Below are 22,198 nucleotides of genomic sequence, written 5' to 3'. Positions count from 1 at the left end.
CTAGTGGCTAAAGAAAAGTAGTTGTTTATATACCAGTAGACATATCGTATTGAAATGACGTCTCGTTGTGATTGTTGAAGTATAATGAAAGTGACCTACTAATTAATTGAACAATATTAATAGAAACTGTATTTGTGTATTTTATACTACTAAGACGGTTTTATTTTAACTTCATTAAGTTAAACTATGTGTTGGTTACCACATAAGTCTTGTATAGTATCTATATATGCTTATTGAATACCGAGCAATGAGCATACATTATAAATAATTTTTAATGTCTTAATTCCTAGTGTAATAAAAAAACAACCATAATATGCTTGAACCTTATAATGCAACATTGTATTGAATATTTATAATAGTATTATATATAGGTGTTATTAGCAGTGTTGATAATAATAATCCCCTTCAATATCAAACCAATCAACCAGCTTTCTGTTATACCACATAAAGGTTCCTTTAAGATTGGGTGAAGCATCAAAAATAAGATATAGAATTGTTTTGGCTGCATCATCCGGTTCGATGTCTCCTCCACCAATGGCCATGTCGGTTTTCACGTGACCTGGATGCACGGCATTAATAGAAACATTTGGATATTTTCTCTGTTGTACCATAGTTAATGCAGTAACAGCAATCTTTGATACACGATGTTCAGCATGTTTTCCGTCATCAGCAAAATCGTTACGGTTAAACGTTCCGTTTCGCACACTTATTAGATATTCATCAACAAATCTATTTATGTCTTCTGTGGTAAAATCCTGACGAGTGAAGACAGCCAACCATTTTTTATTTTTTAAATTTGATAGATGCCCACAAGCACTTGAAACGTTAACGACTCTAGCGCCATCTCTTAGCAAAGGATATAAGTATTGCTCAAGTAACAGTAAGCTACGATAATTTACATCAATGTTACGTTTCGCGGCCTCGTACGATGGATATACTTGTTCCCACTCAAGAATAGCCGCATTATTGATAAGAACATCAAAGCCACCATGTTTATTTTTAATAAAATCTGAGAATTCTTTAACATTGTTTTTGTCGCTTACGTCAAGTTTATGGAATGTGGGCGTTAATCCTAATTCTTGAAGAGTTTGAACGGCTTTTAAACCTCTTTCCTCATCTCTAGACGTTAAGTAAACTGTACCCCTGAATCGATTACAAAGGCCTTTTACAACAGCGAGGCCTATACCTTTGTTTGCTCCAGTCACTATAGCAACTTTTTCCGACATTTTAAACTTATTTCACGATTCAAGAACACGTCTTGGTTGTAAAACGATATTCCTATAACTGTTTCAATAATCATGCAACTAGTTAGAAATATTGTTTATGTATAATTGCTTATCTGCAGGTGAATTTTAACATAATGGGTGTTATCTGCATATATATGTAAACAAAACCTTACCCTTTTTTACATTTTATTAACAGCATTGAATGAATTGATATCATTAGTGCTATAAATTCTTATAGTTAGTAATGATTTCATACTATAATATAGTAATGATTCACACCGCTTGAATTTTTTTAGTGTGAGTATTTTTTTTGTGTTCCCTGCATTATTGTTAATAAGGTTTTCCAAACGTAAAATAATATTATTAACGTTTATATAAAAAGTGGAGTGGCAATTATTCAAATATAATTTATTAATGTAGGTAACAGAATATACACTTATGAACGTCAAAAAAAGAAATATACATTAAATGCGTCTTAATTTACATTTACTGCCAGTTCTCAAATCAAGGTCGTTGAACGGAATAGTTAGGCTGAAAGAACTGGTAATAAATTCTGGCTGGCTTCAGTTTTCTGACCTGTCTTCTCACACCTCCCCAAGTCCTAGGGCACACTTCTGCTCCCGTATTTGACATTCCAGACACGCGAGTGATATTTAGCGATAAATAGCGACTCTGGTGGTAAGAATGTACCCGAATGAACTCCCAACAAGTTTGACAGTCGGAATCCATGAATTACTCGTTGTTGCCTCGAATCTGTACTCTGACATTTTCTTCACAATGTTTCTCTCCATCGCACGAGGCAGAACTAATTGCAGTTATAGAAATACAAATCTATTTATATACCCGAAAATTGCGTTTTGTCTTTATATGATTTTTAACTCATCTATTTAAAAGGAGACTTTTCGCTTTTCCGGAACCAACAACCTAAGTAGGTACTAAAAAGGAAACTTATCAAAATTACTCGAATTGATTCAGCCGTCTTCGAGTTTTGCGCTTACTAACTTATTTTGCGATATATTGTAAAGTGTTTATTACTAAGACCTTGTTTAGAAGTTCACTAGTTATATTACATTGTATTATTCTTTTTATAGATAGACAAATTCCAAGAAACTCGATTAAGAGGTATTTGTAAGCACTCTGTACGCAGTATTATTATTATATTTCATTGATCAGGTAAACAACCTTAAAAGTTACATATTTATGAACCTTAATTTAATCTAAAAAGGTATGCTTGGACGTGTATGGAATTATTATTTTTAATCATATATGGAAAAAGAAAATCAGGGATGTTTACTTCTTAGGTTTCAAAGCACAAATTACGTGTGTAAAAAATTGCGTGCAGCTATTTTACCATGCCTTCTGTTGATACGACAAATATTTGTGTTTTTTTTTTCTTTCTCGTTTTGTATATCTATTTTTTATATTGCAGCTTGAAGATGCGTGGAACGTGGTGTAATGGTTGTAGCTCTTTACGGACACTTTGTAGAACAAAAAACTTGGCGACTAAAAAGAGTGGCAGAGTGTTTATTGCCAGTTCTTCTCGTACGTTCAACTCCCTTGATTAGAGAACTGGCAATAAATTTGAAATTAGAAGCATTTTATATGTATTGGTTTATTGACGTTGTAATTTGTGTTATCTACATAAATATTCCTTTACTATAAACTTATGATTTAATTAAAGTTTTAAAATAAATAAATGGAACTAAATACCATTAATGAATGTACGATTTTGTAGTCTGGATGATAAAAATATTAAGAAAACTGTGTATTCATATACGATGCTACTCTTCGTTAACTTTTCCCGCCATTCGCATTGTGGGGCTACGTTATACGTGTTTCGAATTTCAAATAAATTCCAAAAACAATATCATATCTATTTGATTTCAGTAATAATATTTCTAGTCAATTCGTTCACAATTGTACCATGTTTTAATATCTGATTCATAAGTAACATCACGTATTTATATCGCGGTAAAGATGGAGAGAATTTTCCTCAACGAAAATGGTATTAAAAATTATATCATTGTTTATTTTACAGGCATCGAGGCGTTTTGTATGGTAATGTTATTTTATTGCAATTGGATATGACAAGTTTCTACTACTATTGATCTTGTGTTGTTATGAAATCATATCCAAGGTGACAGGTAGGTTATTATTAAAAAATGTATAAAATTTATCTCCTATAAAACCTATAATAAGTTTAATACCTATAAAGACGCGTGTGCACATTTTAAAATGAATACCTTAGAATCTCGACGAAAACAATATGATTTATTGCGTCTACATGACATCATCTCAAATAAAATGAATTGCAGCTTCCTTCTAGAAAAGTTGCCCTTACCTGCCTACCAGACTCTTAACCGTGCTTTGTTTCATGTTCCTCACATCAACACTATGCAAAAAACTTGGTTTTGTATCGCGCGTCCCGGGCATACAACGACCAATATTTAAACCTACGTGTTTAAGCTATCGCGAAATATGGTTAAAAGGAATATTAAGAATTTCTATAGTGCAAAATTAGCTGCATCATGAGCATACCTCTCATACACACCTTCACATACTTACCTCGCTTTTACACCATCCCACAACACCAAACCAACAGCCAAATTAGGTATCACTTATTTAAATATATTGAATAATTTTTGTTTGTTTTCTTCTTGTAGTTAAATGTATGTATTTTGTCTCTGGCTATATTTTCAGTGTATCTATTTGTTATTATTAATATATAATTTATTTATAAATAAATTGTTAGTCATATATAAGGTTTTTAATTCCGTATAAAGGATGAAGTATACACAAATTGGATTGATACATAAAGTAATTGTGGCTATAAGCAATGTAAACTAGTGCCATGCTAAATAGATGCCCATATAATTCTGATTAGGGTTGAATATTATGGGAATGTTTGATTCATTTGTAAATAATAATGGACGTAAAACCCTCTCACGCCTTTGCTTAAGAGTCCCAATTGTCTTCTATATTTTTTAATTATATTTAATTATTGGAGTCCTTCATTCACGAGGTGAATAAGTGGTCTCAATTTGCGAGAGGTGACCACACGTGTTTACCTTGATATTCCATCCTAATCATTTTATATAATTACAGAGGTGTAGCATTATTACACATAACATGTCAATACAAGTTCTTCAAGTCTAAGACACAATGTTTAATTAATCGAAGTAGCCATACTTAAAATCATAGAACATAATATGAGAGAACAATGAATAGTTTTACTTGCAATAAAATGGTGTAATCCTTTCCTTACGACTTAAAGATTTTATGGTGTTTAACAAAAATAGGACTCTTTATTAATTTTACTTGCTTTTGATGGTGACTGACAAGATAATGATGAAACTACAAGATCGGCGTGTGTCAGGGACGGAAGCCCGTTCACCTATTTCTACGTAAATACCAAACATTAATGTCGTAGAATTTTAAAGTTATAAAAAATGCAAACTTGATAAGGTCGCACAGAACCAGCTTGAGTAAATGACCTTAAAATAAATACTGCATCCAAAACAGGACCTTCGCTTTAGACAGGGACCTCTTTGGTAGCGGTAGCGTAGAGGCAAGCGTTTTTTACGTTAATATTTATTGCTAGCAACTAAAGCATACTTGGATGCCAGTGACTTTGACATAAGGTTATTTTAAACTGTGAGCTTAGGAGCAGCTTCGAATATCTTTAACTAAAATCGCAAGTTTTGACAAACTCTGCCTAATAATAAAGACTCTATTTCTAAATAGCCGTTTGGATAAGATAGAAATGAAAAAATCTGCCGAATGATGTTTTAATATACCAAAATACGTTTGAGATTGATGCGATGTAAAGCGTTTAAAATGCGTTTCTGATCCACGCCATGATTTTAAATACCAGTGTGCCTTGGCCCTTAAAACCTTATGAGTTGCATTTTAATGGCTAAACATGTTTTTGGATTTTTATTTTATTTTATATTAAGCTAGTTTAAATTGTTCCCTGAGAACGGAGGTTCTATGTTTTGTTGCAGACTAAAAATTATGCCAGCATTAAGGGCATTTTTTCACGGAGGGTAATATATAAATATTAATTTATTTCAACAAATAGTATCGTCAAATTACGACAGGGAAAATGTGAGGATGTAGATGATACTTTGTCATGTGTAAGGTTTCATACGTTTTATAATTGTGATTTAATCTGTAAAAATATTAAAATAACCTCCTGTAGGTTCTCAATATATAGTCAATATTAAGTACAAAATCTAAACATAGACATTTCTTTTCTTGGGCTTTCATAATTAACACTTGAAAGCCTTAATGAAATAGTAGCAACTGTGTCATTTATTAAGATTAATAAGATACATTAAAACTCTCAGTAAGTATTAAATCCGCAATCTTAATATTGAATGCAAAAAAACGTGAATTCGGCCAGTGATACAGCCCTTGGCCGGCGCTGTACTTGTGTAATAAATGAGTTTAATTATAATATTACGATTGTGAGAATTTAAGTGAATTTCTAATGGATGTAGATATTTTTTCGTGGGGTGTCCAACACCTAGGTTAACAGAAAACCTGTTGATAAAAAAGGAATAAAAAATAACGTAAGTTGCGGGAACTTCATTCTATATAATATATATAGAGACAAATTATGACCCTTATTATATTATTTGAAGTTATACTTCTTTTGGATCGTTAGAGAAAAATGATGAGAGTTAATTTGAGCGGTGCGCGCGTACACCGACACAAAAAGCCGACAAGCTGACAGCTGTAGTCGTTTTGGTTTTTTTTTGTGATATTTAAATAAACTTTATTTAACTGGATAATGCGTTATAATAAAACACTTTCAATGTATTGAATACCTTTTTTTATATTTTTGTAATGTCTAGTTCTCTAAATAATTTCGATATTTCTGTAAAGAAATCATACAAAAATGAACAAAAGAATTACCTTTTTTTTGTGTGTTGAAAGATTTAAAATTTGAATTATTATTAATTAAATTTCAACTTACAGGTTATATTCGGTATCAAATGTATACTTTTAATAATTTCATAGAGTATTTAAGTATAAATATTTGATCAGTTTAATTAGACTTTTCGACTTTTTATTAAAACATTTCCCATATGTTTTGGCGGAACAGACGCAATTATTTTAAAAATATCATGATCGAAGTTATATAATACATTTGCACTCACGTTTCATATAAATGTGTAATTCATAGAGCGTAGCATATCAAGGATTTATGGGAATTATTGCGATGGACAGCGGTATGCAATAATAATAACGAATATTATTTTATATTTACTGTCGTAAGTATTAACCAATATTTTAAACAGTACATACATTTTTTTCAAAGATCATAGAATATCCCACTGAAGTATTTACGAACCAATTCGACTTAGGGTCCTTCAAGAAAAGAGCGTACAAATTCTTAAAAGACCGGCAACGCACTCGCGAGCCCTCGAGAGTGTCCATGGTATCACTTAACATCAGTTGAGCCACCTGCCCGTTTGCCCCCTGTTCTATAAAAAAAAATCTGACAAAGTATATGTCGTAGCCAATGTCTTTCAGGCCGCTAGTTAAACGACGCCGTTTAGTTAAAAGGCTAGGCTGACTATTCAACGGCTGGTTAAGCTATATATGATAAACTTCAGAGTTGATAATGTTTTAGGGCCAGCAACGCACTCGTGATCCCTCTGGTTTTGAGATTATACATGGGCGCGGTATCAATAACATCAGATGAGGCTTCTCCCCGTTTAACCATGGTTTTATATTCAATTTTGTTTTTAATTTAAATGATGTCTTTATCAAATTTAATCAAACACGTTATGCAACTTATTACTAACTTATTTATATTTAATAAGAAATTGGCTAAAACTCCCATCACATTGTTACCAAAGTTTATATTTATTTCCAAATTTAAAGTTTTTTTTAATTGATTTATCTAAGGTCGTCTGGCACAGTTTTTAAGTTATACATTGTTATTAGTAGCCTTCTTTATTCAAACGCCTAAAACAAAATATATTTACATAGTCAATCGGTTAAATTTGTAATAAATCGTATATCAATAACCTTGTAAATGCCTGGGTCAATGATAATCGGTTTCTAAAGCATTCACTTGTGTTTACATTGAAAAACAAATTTTATCGATTGTGTTGAATTTGACAGGTCCGATTTAATGGTTCTTTTTCAGTAGGTATATTTATAATACAAAATTCTCGGTACATTCTATTAATAAATATAATAATATTAGGAATAACTATAAAACAATTCTACTGATTAAATAAAAAATAATTTAACAAATAATGCGGTCAAATCCTATTTAATTATCTATTTTTTTTTATAAATAGATACTCAAACGTGTCGCTAACAATATCTTTCAATCCCTCTTTTGCAGATAAATCATGCAGATATTACTCCTAGACACACGCATTATATCTAACAATAGATATCTGTATCTATCTATTTAATCTTTTACAGTGACATAAAAGCAACGCACTCGCGAGCCCTCTGGCATTGAGAGTGTCCATAGGCGGCGGTATCACTTAACATCAGGTGAGCCTCCTGCCCGTTTGCCCCCAGTTCTATAAAAAAAATAAAATAAATAAATTAATAACAAATTTTGTGTTGCATACTGCCAACCTGCGCATACGCATACCGTGGCTGTATCCTTGTCCTTAAACTTGCGTCGTCTTTTCGTTACAACACTCGTATCTAATGCTGTATGTTTTTTTTAATAATTGTGATATAATCGTAAATTTAATGCTTTATTGTGACATTTGGAATTATTATATAGGTAAGTTTTGTTTTTGTGTTGAGAAATATTTTGATAAAAGGCTTCAAGTTCACTGATATTTCGAGTTGATGTATGTAATTCAATTAACTATGGATTACATTGGATTAGGAGCTCAGGATTGAAATAAAAGTTTTTTTTATATTTTCATTACTTTATAGTTCGCAATAACATCGTTAATAAAATATTCTTGCCTATTATTTAACAAGCATATATATAGATATGAAGATACTAATTAGTTGTATATATTTTTTGCTTTTACAAATATTTTCTGGAATCTGTATACCATAATTAGTTTATAAGTTGTGGCTTATTAAAATAAAAGGTGCAATCAACAGTACAAATTACCAATAGAAATTTCTTGAATAATGTTTTTAATAGTTTTTGTTTCTTGACAGTAGCTACTTAAATATTTGCGATATAGTGATCTCATTGTATAAAGATATATTTTAAAGCTGAAATCGTGTATAAATATAGTCATTAAACAAATCGCATGAGCAGTGTAATTAGTTTGATATTGAAACAAAGTAGGTTAAAATTTATTTAAGACTATATATGGTCGTTCCATCTGTGTTTGAGCTTCCGATATCTTAATTTAAAAAAATACATGACGTTAAATTTTAGTAGAAAACTTGAACATAAAACTTGAATTTATTAAAAAAAACAGATCCCTATTCTCACAGGTGATCAAGAAAAATGCATAACCTTTTATATATGAAAAAATTAATAGACGAAACAATAATCAGTTAAGAACATTATTAGGAAAAAGGCTGCTACATGATAAAAGAATACTAACTACTACGTAGGCTCTATCAAATAATAGAACTTTCCTTTCACTCAATCGATAATATAAAAAGTTTTACCTATGTATTCGTTTACTAATGTATCGAATCATATGTGTCCCTTTCAGGGGGTCCTAGGTGTAATATGAAGTCACGGCGGGTGACCAAAGTAAAAAACATTTTCCAAATAAGTTATGACTTAAAGGTCTATGTTGCCGGGTCATAAAATTAAAAAAAAAAGGCGCGCGATTTCGCCGGTACATTGAAGCTAATACACTGCTGAATTACCGTTCTTGCCATGTAAAAATTTACTATCCTTGATATGTTTGTAGTGTGAAACAAAACAAGATGTAGTATATTGTATTGTATTGTCTGGATTGATATGTGTGAGCTGTCTGGATCTAGTGCTTGGGGCTGGTAGGTTTACTTTAATGACGCAATGAGCATGACAGTGAGCAGGTAGAGGGAGTTGTGCTAGGGTCTTTCTGAAGAACAGGTATATCTCTTTGTTAGTGCAAGTGCTATACAAAAATTACACTTAGCAAGCGAGTAACAATCGCACGAAACGTCGATTAACTCAATATTCTCGTTTGTTTCTATGTCTATTTTATACACTGTTAAAGTTCGAAAATAATTATTAGAATTTGCGAATATACGCTAATTAATAAAACTTGCATGCAAGGAAAATATTACGGAAACTAATTCACCTTGCGACTTTAATTTGTTATAAAAATGGTACTAAAACGTGATTCACGGTTATCTAGATTCTAGATTAAGTTAAAACAGCGACCGCGTGACTTAACATATTTTTTTTATAAATACTTCGTAAGTTATTTTAGTAATGATAATAGTTTTTTTTATATAAAAGGGGGCAAACGGGCAGGAGACTCACCTGATGTTAAGTGATACCGCCGCCCATGGACACTCGATGCTAGAGGGATCGCGAGTGAATTAGTTATCGTACATACAAAAAGTTTACGAAATTTCGAAGTTGTATCGTCATCGGCCAAAGCTCGAATGTATTTTGGAACTAGTTCTACATGATTAGAACTTAAATTATGTAGAGTAAACGAGTCAGGAAGTGAAGATTACAACCAAGGTTCGTTTTACATACAAATCATCCGTCTGGCCTCTGTTATTTTTTTAAATTAGTGATATTATGCAGAATTCTGTATTTTTATTACGCAGGCCAACTGCTGGCGCCTGAGTGGTGGCTTTTGTGGAGGGTGTGTTTAGCTCTATTCCCATGAATATTTTAAATATGCATATGGTTTCGCATGACGTAATGATTGGGATGAATGCACTATGATATACCATAAACAATATTATAGACCCAAAACTATGTTTACTTTAACTTAATGCTTTTTAATTTATTTAAGGTTTGCCGTATCATTAATTCATTTATCTAAAATTATTGAGGCTGCGATAGGTTTATACAGCCTCGGTCGATAAATATTCAAAGAGTTGCGTTCCAAGATCTACAAAAAAAATATATAAAAAGAAATATGATCATGATCTCCACAAAAAATATAAATCACATTCCATGTGCACAAAGTTAAAAACCACAAAACCTCCAACTAAATTGTATATATTAAACATTATTATTATAATAAATTAGTGAGGCCTACACTTCTCTTTACACAATTACAGTATCAATCCTTACTTACCTAAACTATCTAAGCACCTAACTTAACTGTAAATGTAGTTAAAGAATTAACTCACATAAATCTTAATAACCACGAAAGTTTTAATTTATATCTAAATTTATTTTTACAAATTTTAATAATTTTTATTACTATGGCGGTTAAGAATATTTTAAATTCTGTATAGTTGAGTTAGAAATAAATCGATTTCAGAATATATTGTCAATTAACAATTACGTAATTACGTGTAAAACTGGAAGGAAGAAAATCAAAGCATTCAATTACTGTATATAATTTAATAGCATTGTTAATTACTACGTAAGAATCGATTTTTATAAGGAAATTATTTAGTTTTTGAGTGATATTCACTATAGTAATACGTGCGTAAATCTTATGCAAATGTTGTAATTTAGGTAATTAATAGACAAATACTTAATAATTTCTGCGAATTTACGGAAGACATTCCGTTTTTTCTATCACTTTATTCAGAAGTCAGAATTTTAAAAGTAATAATTGTTCATCTTCAATTTTACGTAATATGAAATATGAATGTATAAACACTATATTTACATCACAAAAATGATCTGAAAACAAGTACTAATAAAATACACGATAAATTGATTGAACGACTCGTTGAAATAGTAAGATGTAAAATAGTCTAAGTGTTCTTTGAAATATTACTTTAATATATTTTTTAGGTTAAACAAACATGCTGTGGCTAATCCTGACTTTCTCATTGGCTTCGGTCAGCTGCTTCGAGCCTAAACCCGATATTGGTGTTCCCTCAGGACTCGTGCCCCACTGTGAGTAGCTTTTTTAGTAAACTTATTTCATTCAATAGTATTAAATTCAATTTAACTAGTGCTTCTAGCAAAGTTTGGCCTTATAAAATTGGATACCATTATTTTCACCAGAATGATGTCGAAAGAAAATAAGTACCTACCTACTATTATGTTTTTTTCTGCACCGTCATCTAATGTTGAAATTTTACTCTTAACATTCTTTGTCAACGTTTGGCAATATAACGAAATCTTTCTTGAGTTATTGCAAGTATAATATTTGAAATTGAAAAGTATGAATAGTGATTTATTAAAAATATTTTTTGAGAAAAAAAAATTATATTCGTTCTTTGAAATACATACAAGAAATATAATATTATTTACCCGAAAATTTTAACGGAACTGATTTTTTTTAATTTTATGATATTCAATCTCAAACCAAAACATGGTAAATATGGAAACAAAACACTAAACTTTAAAAGTTTAGTTTTGTTTTTTTTAAACTTTAAAAGTTGTAACGGTCTTACTTTTTTACATAATTTACTACTCTACTTCGGTATACTTTCTCTGCAAGTGTCAAAATCCACACGTCAAAAGTCATCAATTCGAGCTGACGTCAAAAGACAGATAATTGAATTGTCTTTTGTCACAACTATGCTCAAATTATTATTATGATTTCCATAGACTAATATAATTCTTACACTAATCTATCAACGTCAAATACATGTGTAACCCGAGACAGTGAGAAAGAATCTTGGATTTAATGAACTATTATGAAGATATGAAACAGACACACTAAGCAATTACTGATCATATTATCATTTATAATTAATTAGACAATTATATTCGGGCATTGTGTTACATTATTGTTTTTGCTACGAGTTTTATATCGACCTTTGCAGATTCCACATTTAAACAGAAATGCCGTAGAAATTTTAATTGTTGTACGTATTGCAATTGTAACGTTTAACTATTTTGTCCTAGACGTATAGAAAAATCATTAACTTAATGATCAATATTTCTAATACCGGGTTTTAGACCAGATCTATTTCACTGAAAACAGAACAAACATAAGATACAAATTTTATAAAATCTCTGCACATACGATTAATTATTCATTCAATGCATACACTTAACATTAAGTGCAGACTCCATATTATTTGTATGGTAATTTATTTTGTTCAACTCTGAACAAATAAATAATACATAGGTCTTCTTCGCAATTATTAATAGTTTTATACATAGTGTTTCAATGTTTGTTGAAATTTAATTCAAAATTAAATAAATAAAATGACTATTAATAGCTTTTTTTAGGCCTTATAAAAAAATAATTTTAAAATTATATCATATCTCTTACGATGTTTTTGATACAAAAAGAAAAGTTAAAATTCACTTGATTTTATTATGCCGTCACAGATTGTGTATGGAATGTTAAAACAGAATATCACAACTCATTAGAACATTACTTTCTTAGCTGGAATTTAATATAAATGTATTTTTTAATTATATTTTAATAGTTAGGTATATAATTATAGTTAAAACCGGTTCATACACAACAATTATATGTCATAATTAATAATACGTTCATAATATTCCGGGATAATTACTGTTTGTATTTTATACATTGATTAGAGCAAAATAGTTATTACTCTATCTACAGATATATGTTGTCTATAATTGTGTCTCAAACAAGGTTGTAGTATAAAACGCATCGAAAAGAAAACTAAAACAAAGATCTTCCAATGACATTTAACATCATTTAGCTTTGAGATTTTTTATGCAAAAAAACTGACATATAAATACTATTTATTTTACCTTAGCTTAATTATGGCTATAGATATGATAATTTGTTGCTAGATATAATGATGTATAGAACATTAATATAACAGATATAATGATTTTTACAGTTTAAAGCGGTGACACTTTGAGTAAATTAACATTAAATGCTTACTTAGTCTAACTTATGTCGATTATCTAATTTGTATCTCGAATCTCAAACCCGTCATGAGCGCTGTCAAATATATAAAATTTCATACATAAACTCTTGAAACTAGATATTACTTCGATTTACGTTCTTAAATACGACCTTTTTAGACTGCAGTTTTTTTTTATTTTGACATGAGGATTTCATAATTGGCGCGCTTCCTAATTTACTTAGTTTTGGAGGTCGACATTGAAAGACATACATTATGACATACTGAAATTTTATGTTTGAATCATACTATTCATACATAGAATGTCAGATCATATTTTTTAATTTGGGAATAAAAAGAAACAATTTAATATGTAAAATGTATTTATAGACACCCTAAATCATATGGTCACCCGGGCAGAAGGTGATGTTTAGTCATGGATACTCACCCAGAAGGCTCGCAATCGCATTGTCGGCCTTTTAGGCTAGCACACTCTTTTCTTGGATAACTCTAAGCCGAATTAGTTCGGTGGGCAGCTGCTAACATAGTGGTGTTGCGCGACTAAAACAACCTTAAATTCGTGGAATAAAATTATTGTAAAAATATTTAAATATAAATCTTTTAATATAGAATATGAAAGAACATAACGTAAAAAATGTATTATCCGATGTATTAAAGAGTTAGGGGTCGTCAAGAGAAGTGGCAAACTTTTAGTGTTACCAATGTTGGGTCCACTTAATTCTAAATAAAACTGCTTTTTTGCCTTCAACCACAGTCCTCTTCTATGTAATTTTCTTTGGTAAAGATCGTGCTTGTCATGAAAGGCTCTAACCAATACGTCGACTTGCTGCCTCCACACCACTCCATCCTCAGTTTATCTCAGTGCGTTAGAGATATTGAGACTTAATTATTGATACTTAATTGTCTTAATTTGGTCAGACCAACGGGTAGGCGATCAACCCCAACTTCCCCTGCCATCACTCTGACCTTCTATCATATAGAACAATTATAACAGCGTATAATATTTTTATCTTCAGGCCCCGGCGCAGGAAAGAATGCAACAATAGCAGATTCATCAATGCCACTTTTGCAAGTGATTATACAACGTTTGACTGATACAGGCGTTTACAGACGTAGTTTACCAATCAAAGCGGCATACAAAGCTATATTAAGCGATAAGAAATTTGGTAAGATTTTTATTTATTCACACTTTGTTAGATTTATACAAGTACACATAACATAAAACGGAGGCAACGGGTGGCCATATCGCTAACAAGCGATCTCTTCCAGGCAAACGTATATTTACCTACTTTTTAAACCATGTACGTTAGCCATGAATCCATGAAAGTACAATTTTATACCTGCTTATAAAAAAGGTTTTCTAAGCCTTGTGTTGATTTATTATACCGTAATAGCATTATGATTATTTCATTTGATAAGTGGTCAAGCGGAAGCTAAAAACAGTTTTTTACAAGCGTGACATGACAAAATTTACTATATTAAAATGTTTTGATCGTAATCAAATTAAATTGGTGGTGTAATATAAAAACATGTTTATCAACTAAAGAATAATCGAGAAAATAACCGATTCAATTTTGTCTTTCAGATCTCAGCAAGAAGACGGTTTTTTATGCTGTGGGCTTTTGGGACAGCTCGGTATTTCCCCACAGTCGGGCCATGGCTAATGGTTATGCTAAGAGAGGCTACAATGTACTTATGTCGGAAACATTTCACTTCCTCACTTATATTTATCCCAAGTGAGTAACAAAGTAAAGTATTTTCACTAAAGGTCCTGACAAATTTCGCCAAAGTCGTTAGTTGAAAAGATATTGCATTTCGTAGTAAACAGCATACCATGGTTACTAAGACAAATGATATAACTTTAATAGATTTGTATTAAAAATAATTTATTTGCAAGAATATGGTTTAGGTACAGTTAATGTTTCGCATATTCTGTGAACGTATAAAGGCGCGCAAATAAATAATTCGTCTAGAATTTTAAAATTACATTACATTATAACTCTATCATCAAAGTTAATTATTGTATTATTTTTTTATTAACATATGAATTAAAAAATGATACAGTCCTGTCCTAGTGATCTTAAATTGAGACGAATACATAACTATTAAAAATCACCTAAACAAAAAACAAACATCATAAATTGATTAGGAAAAACAAACGAAATAATTTATAATTTAATTAATTTAAAGTATTATTAGTAGACCGTACCAATATTAACAAAAAGAAAGTTTTACCCATGGAAGTTATATTGCTATAAACCGAATCGGAGCTTCAAAACATAAAATTATTTTGCTGTCACGAAACAAAACTAAATCAATTGTTGTGTATAGGAAAGTTCTAAGACAGAAGTTCTACAAATCAATCACTTGTTTAGTATTAAAGTTTGCATTTTGAGTTTTTGCTTTTATCTTTACGATTGAATCAAGCTAAAAAAATCCTGGACTGATTAAATAAATTCTTTCACTACCTATTTCAAATCAAATATTTTTTAATACCTATTTAAATTTACTAATGTTGAACATTCTATGTAAATGATTTACGATTTGAATTACCATGGCACGGGCATAACTAGTTTATGTATACAAACAGAATTCTTAAAGCTTATACAAGTGACGTTTGCATTACTTAGAATACCTAGGGAGCTGGGATAAGTAAACAATCGTATAATGCACTAGGGTAATAAAATAAATATTAGCAGTATGCATTGTCGGTACTAATTAAGGTGAACGTTAATTGTTTAATATCCATATGTGTAAGCTTTCATGGTGCAACATTCCAAACATTGTAAGCTAACATTTTGGTAGTTTAATTTAATAAGTGTAATGCTTTTTGCGATTGCATTAGTAGGCAAGGTGCCTATATAACGTGTAAGAGTTTACGATCAAAACTGTTCAATTATGCTATATGATTATTAATTACATGTGTATGTCTATTTTAATATGACTGCTTGTGTAATTTTTATAATTATTAAATGTAAATATTTGCAAATAAACGATTTATTTATTTAAATAAATCATTACATTATATCAGTGTCAGTCTTAAACAGATAACGTTTTTGTTAACATTTAAAGCTACGTTGTTATGTGGTGGTAGGGTTTGATAGCACTTAATTGTAATTTAAATATTATTTAATTAAAACAAGGGAAAAATCACCCAAAATACACATCAAAACTTGATAAAACGTGAAATAGAATGCTCGTTGGACAGAAATTTTGCGCTGATTACATGTTATCACCGAAATATACGACCGCTATATAATCATTATAACACTCTCGAAGGCAATATTGAATAATCAAATCAAATTCTAAAAAAAAATATTGTCAGTGTTAGCCAATGCATTTTGGTCCACCACCGTCCACATTTTCTCAAGAACGTGTGACCATATTTACATTACAAAATTTCAATTAACTAGTTAGAAAATAGTATTTTTACCGGTTGAATAAATATTGGAATGAAAGGAAAAACAAAACGCAAATAGTGGAAATTCCATTGAACGGGTTCCATTGTTACAGGCTTATTGTTACTGCTTGTTTATCACCAATAAACAGATCAATGCTGTATATCAGTTATGGGGAATTGCATAATGTATGTAGGCTCAGATAAATAACTAGATTCATGGGAACGTAAATTTTTACACATAGAGCAACGTATATAAATAAAACGTTCTGATTTTTTTATTTTTTTCCTATCACTTTTCCATATCACATGATATATTTTCTGAGCTAATACATATGTGCCTTAAAGAAAGAAATGCAGATATATAGCGTTTTATTAATGAGAAATAAGCGATTTCTAGCGAAATGAATCAGACATTATAAAGCGAACAAATTGAAAAAAAACAAAAGTACGGCCATTTTGATTTTGGCTCGCTCCATTACGATCAACATGATTTTTTGAGATTATAATAATTCAAAGTACATATCTTATTATATTTTAATCAATCATAGTAACAAAATATGCCATAGAACATTACGGCCAATGCTGTCAACATCGTATTTTATGACCATTTAGCAAAGTAGTTAAACAGGTGTTTTATTACATGTCACGCCGTACGCTAGGTATGTTAAGTGTATGAATAATTAAAATACCTAGTAGATGGCCCAGTGGCTTCAGCTTACAACCCATCCCTGAGATTGTAAGTCCGGGCCCCAGCTGTGCACCAATGTCTAAAGTTTCTGTCTGCGTTTTTAACAGTCACTCATATGATGTAGGAAACATTTTGTAGACGCAAAAAAGGACGGCGTTTGTCACAGAAGGCTAATTTACTTGCCTATTAAAGACTTTGTTTTAGCGCAACTGTATTTTTTTGTCCAAAATACAAGTTATAAAAGCGGTTGTCTTAAATTAGGGTCTATTTATAGAGAATAAGATTTTAATAGAAAATTAAATTAAGTTATGTAGGATTTGTGAACTTTAATGTGGTACGTTATTACAAAATTCTTAGGCTTGTTTGGAACATGTACATTGTTTGTATACAGGATAGAATCGTTTAAATCATCTATTCATTCTTTATGAAAACTTAATTAAAATACTTGCAAATTCTAAAAATATAAATATGGTAATACTCGATTTAGCAATCTAAGTACCCAGTATGCGGTGAGGCGATAAATTTAATGAATTTACTCTATGACCACTTCTCATATATTCATTTAACAGGTTCTCTATTTTGAAACTTGTTTTTTTACACTTCAGTTATTTTCCCCTTGATTTTAAATATCAATATACTACGACTAGTTTTAGAACGTAGTAAACTAAATTTTGAATGTTCACTGACTGGATGATGTAAAGGTATTTTAAACTTATTAAATCTTTCAGGTCCGTCCGTCTTAGCCGCGTTATCGGACAACAATTTGGCAAGCTATTTGTCAAATTAACCCAGGCAGGCCTTCGTCCTGAGAACTTGGAACTAGTCGGCACCAGCCTTGGCGCCCACATTGTAAGTCACGCTGCTAAGTACTACCAATCTGTGATCGGGAAGAAGCCTTTCAGACTAACTGGCTTGGATCCTGCTGGGCCATGCTTCAGAGGTTTACCAGCTGACGAAAAACTCGCCCCATCGGATGCGGAGCATGTAGACGTGATTCATACAAACATAGATGGATTTGGTATAGCAGAACGTCTAGGGCACGTGGATTTCTACGCAAATGGCGGAGAATATCAGCCGGGAGACATTCCATACATACCATGTCTGGTTATATGTAGTCACATACGATCTTTGCTTTATTGGTGGGTAGCGTTGGACAATCCAAAGAAATTTATAGCCATGAAGTGTGACTCTATTCAAGATGCAAGATCAGCAAAATGCTACAATAACACGGAATTGAATTACGCCGGTCTGGAAACAGACTTTGATAAGCCTGGTATTTATTATTTGCCTACAAATAATGAGTTCCCTTACTACATGGGCAAGAAAGGTCTTAAAGAAGAAAACGAGATATATACAACAGTTAGTAGGAATATCAATGCGGACGATGATTTTATGGCGTAAGAACTTGTAGATAGGTAATCATTACTCTTATTGGTTGCTGGACAACCTTTGGTTTCAACGCTTATTAAAGATAAAAGTAAATCAATTGGATCCAACTCTAATTATCACATTAATTAGATAGTCAACATGGTATAAACAGGTGTCTCAAAAGAAAGTTTACATTTGTTTAGCTTACTGCGTGAATGCATCAATTCTGAGGGGCACGGGGGTTATGTCAAACAGTAGCCTGGCTCTTTGAAATTCAGTCGCTCGCTGTGGAACGTTTCTCGAGAGCAGACCGCGCATAGAAGATAGTGATTCGCCGACTGTGGCGCGAAGATTCTGCAGTATTCGAGGTTTTCGCTACTTAAATGATGCGCCAAGCATTCCGCTTATGCCTAGACCGGAACAACACTAATAATTAATTGAATAAAAATTTTTTTGATACATCAACTAAATATGAACCTTCTTTGAGACACCTTGTATTTAGTATCTCCTCGAAAAAGTCTGGCACCCACATCTGGTGACCAGCGTCTGCAAAAATGCAATAATATAATTAGGTTAAATTAATATACTTTTTATATATTAACCATGGTTAACACGGTATCTTTTGTTAACGTTAAATAACGTAAAGTAAGCAGATATCTTCGTCAGCATGGTTTAAAACATCAAATATTCTGTTTCACAAGCTATACACTATTTGATAGAAGATAAGTAAATACTAGTTTAATCATAGTATGAAACGTTATATATGAATTGGATACCTCATACTCATAGTCGTCCATTATGAGTTGACTTATTTGTCTAAATGTCCTAAGTACAAATTACAATATTGCCTCTGTCTAATTGGAACGTAAAAAAGCATTTTTTATCTTTAGTTAACTGATTGGTACCATTTGTTGAATATGCATCTATTTTTTGAAATAACTTAATGGTCAACTCTAAGTACGTGGAATCACCGCGTGGAAACCTAAAATCTTAATAAAGCTGTGGTTTACATAGTATTTGTAATAATAGTTTAATGCCGGATATAAATCAAACGTTGTACCTAATTAGACTTCAATCAACGTTCAATCCCGTTATTTATTTGCATTTTCCAATAGAACCTAAACATACATATCGATTTTTATGGACTGAAACATATATTGGAAATGGAATAAACGGAAATATCAGATATGGTTAAAAATATATTTTATCAATTCACCCAGAACTCACCCCTAACATGGGGCTTAGCCAAACATAGTTTTTGCCATTCGTGAACTACTATCGCCAGTCGAATTCTATAAAAGGGTGACGTGATTGGTGACGTCATCGTTTTGGCGTCAGCTGAAGTCATATACTATGGGTATGAAGTATTGTTGGTTCTGTGTTTCGTTTCATCGTTTACGGTAGTTTAATAGCCACGGGCGAAACAACAAAGGGGTTGAACCCTGACGACGAGACAATACTCTTATGAATCTTATGTAGACTGGTCGTGTTGACCGGAAGGAATATCTGGAAAGTGGGTACCCATGCCTCTGAAGCCAGACACAATAGCTCATCTGTAAGCTAGGTTTATCGTAAATAAATAACCAAAATAATTTTAACATATTGTAGAAAACTGTGATGTAGTATGTAGATAGTTTTAATTAAATTAAAAGTCAACAAATGGAATATTTATTTAATAATTTCCTTCCTTTTAAATTAAGTTTGACGACAATAGTTTACTTAGGACCTGTTTCACAATGTCCGGATAAGTCCAAATATTTAACACTAATTGGTAGGATAAACTAGTGTTTGTTGCGTTTCATGACTGTCAGATAGCGTTATTCGTCATGAAACGCGAAGTTTCTTATTCGGAACTTTTATCTTCCAAATAATTTGTGTTGCACAGCTATTTGGTACTTTATCCATACATTGTGAAACAGATCCTAAGTCTATAATTACCTGGAGCGTGAATTCCAGCCAAACAATGATTTTATTAGTTGAAAACCAAATTAGAATTGTTGGTTTGTAAGAGACGTACTGCCTTAATCAATAAAATGCTACATAAATAATATATTTAAAAAAGCAATGAAGTTTACAATTTTAATCTATATATGAATATGTTTGAAATTTTGTTCAAAGTACGCGTACCAGTGATGGATTTTGGTGTTTATTAACTTAAAGTAGACAGCTAAAAAAATATATAAGTTAAAATAATTGATATTAAAACTTCAGCTAACAACTGCATGATAATGTAAGTTTAATACCACAGTTTGCGAATAAAAACATATTGCTAGCACTTATTTGTCAGGCGTATTATTTAAATCATGGTCATATCAAAATCTATTCAAAACCCAAACAATAAAGTGCGAATATAGATCTACAATAGGTTAGGTATATTATAAAGGCAGAACTCCTTTAAATGAGCAGAATTCTTTAAATTTATCCGACGTTTCGCGCCACCGTGACCACGCACACTGTAAAGCACGCGAAACGTTGGATAAATTTAAAATTATGTTTCAATATAATTATAAGTTTACAATAATACATAACTTCAACCCGTTCAAAAAGTGTTTTCTTTAAACGTGTTAAAGTTATGTTAATAAAAGACAATACTAAAAACCATCATTTTAAAACCAATAATATCAGTATTTCTACGAAACCATAAATAAATAATGAATAACAATTGAGCTGTAATCCAGTGGTAGACAACAGGGGAATACAGGCCAACCAAATTAAAAAGGCCAACTTAATGAATTCAAAATGTTCAAATGGAATGAAACTTTCACAATCCTGTTTTCGTTTATTGCTTTTTTTATTTTTATAGTTCAGCTAGAGGGTTACAACGGCGAGGTTTAAAATTCTGTTTTTTGGGAGTGTGCACACAGTAGGGTTTAGATAGTTTAATGAGCCTAAGGACAACAGTGACTGACAAGTCATCCAGCCCATTTTTAGTCTGTTTTACAAATCTTATATCTTTAAACGAGCAATTCTTGTATATATATATATATATATATATAATTGGAATCTCGGGATCGGCTCCAACGATTTTCATGAAATTTAGTATACGGGGGGTTTCGGGAGCGATAAATCGATCTAGCTAGGAATAAATGATAAAAAAATAACAAAAAGGTGGCGTTTGAGTAGTCCCAATTTAAACTAAAAAATGAATCTTCCTGACATCTATCGGCGAATAATAATACTATTTTTTTTAAATTGCTTTAACGACACAACAACACTAAAGCTATTCCAGCATATATAATCTATATTGTTCATATTTCATCATTTTATTAGTATGTAATTCGTACTTATATATAATTTCCAAAAACACAATTTATAAAAAAATAAAAATACCGAGCAAAGCTCGGCCCGGCCATCCAGGTACTAACACGTAATCTGAATTTCTTTGTTTGAATTTGGCTTCTCGAGGACAAACCTTTGTTTTTAATTTATTTTATTATTCTTTATTACTCAAGATGTCATATGAACACGTCATGTCACATGGTGTAATGGTTGCAGCTCCTAACAATCGTTGTGTAAATGAAAAAACTTGGCGATTAAAAAGAGTGGGGAGTGCCTTTGATTTGAGAACTGGCAGTAAATGTAAAATTGGAAGCATTCAATGTATATTTCTTTTTT

The 22,198-nt window shown here is 31.3% G+C and overlaps 2 protein-coding genes across 2 annotated transcripts; one reads left to right on the top strand and one right to left on the bottom strand.

The window, feature by feature from the left end:
• Positions 1-312: 312 nt before the first annotated feature.
• Positions 313-1,288, bottom strand: LOC110994263 (carbonyl reductase [NADPH] 1-like). Its single transcript, XM_022260845.2, has one exon. It carries the CDS (start codon positions 1,224-1,226, stop codon positions 378-380), a length of 849 nt encoding a protein of 282 aa, XP_022116537.2. The 5' UTR covers positions 1,227-1,288; the 3' UTR covers positions 313-377.
• Positions 1,289-7,872: 6,584 nt separating this feature from the next.
• Positions 7,873-20,248, top strand: LOC110994341 (pancreatic lipase-related protein 2). The gene is made up of 5 exons (XM_022260971.2): positions 7,873-7,992; positions 11,113-11,217; positions 14,144-14,293; positions 14,713-14,863; positions 17,944-20,248. The coding sequence occupies exons 2-5, from the start codon at positions 11,124-11,126 to the stop codon at positions 18,614-18,616; spliced, it is 1,068 nt and encodes a 355-aa protein (XP_022116663.2). The 5' UTR covers positions 7,873-7,992; positions 11,113-11,123; the 3' UTR covers positions 18,617-20,248.
• Positions 20,249-22,198: the final 1,950 nt, after the last annotated feature.

This window comes from Pieris rapae, chromosome 5 (assembly GCF_905147795.1).
Source record: "Pieris rapae chromosome 5, ilPieRapa1.1, whole genome shotgun sequence".
NCBI lineage: Eukaryota > Metazoa > Arthropoda > Insecta > Lepidoptera > Pieridae > Pieris > Pieris rapae.
The sequence above is the reverse complement of the archived record's forward strand: the minus strand, read 5'-3'. Positions and strand labels throughout refer to the sequence as shown.

Excerpts from the sequence above, each read along its gene's own strand:
- LOC110994341 (XM_022260971.2), top strand. The coding sequence starts at position 11,124 with ATGCTGTGGCTAATCCTGACTTTCTCATTGGCTTCGGTCAGCTGCTTC. Across the intron at positions 11,218-14,143 it reads CTCAGGACTCGTGCCCCACT|GCCCCGGCGCAGGAAAGAAT; the intron begins GTGAGTAGCTTT and ends TTTTATCTTCAG. Across the intron at positions 14,294-14,712 it reads ATTAAGCGATAAGAAATTTG|ATCTCAGCAAGAAGACGGTT; the intron begins GTAAGATTTTTA and ends TTTGTCTTTCAG.
- LOC110994263 (XM_022260845.2), bottom strand. The coding sequence starts at position 1,226 with ATGTCGGAAAAAGTTGCTATAGTGACTGGAGCAAACAAAGGTATAGGC.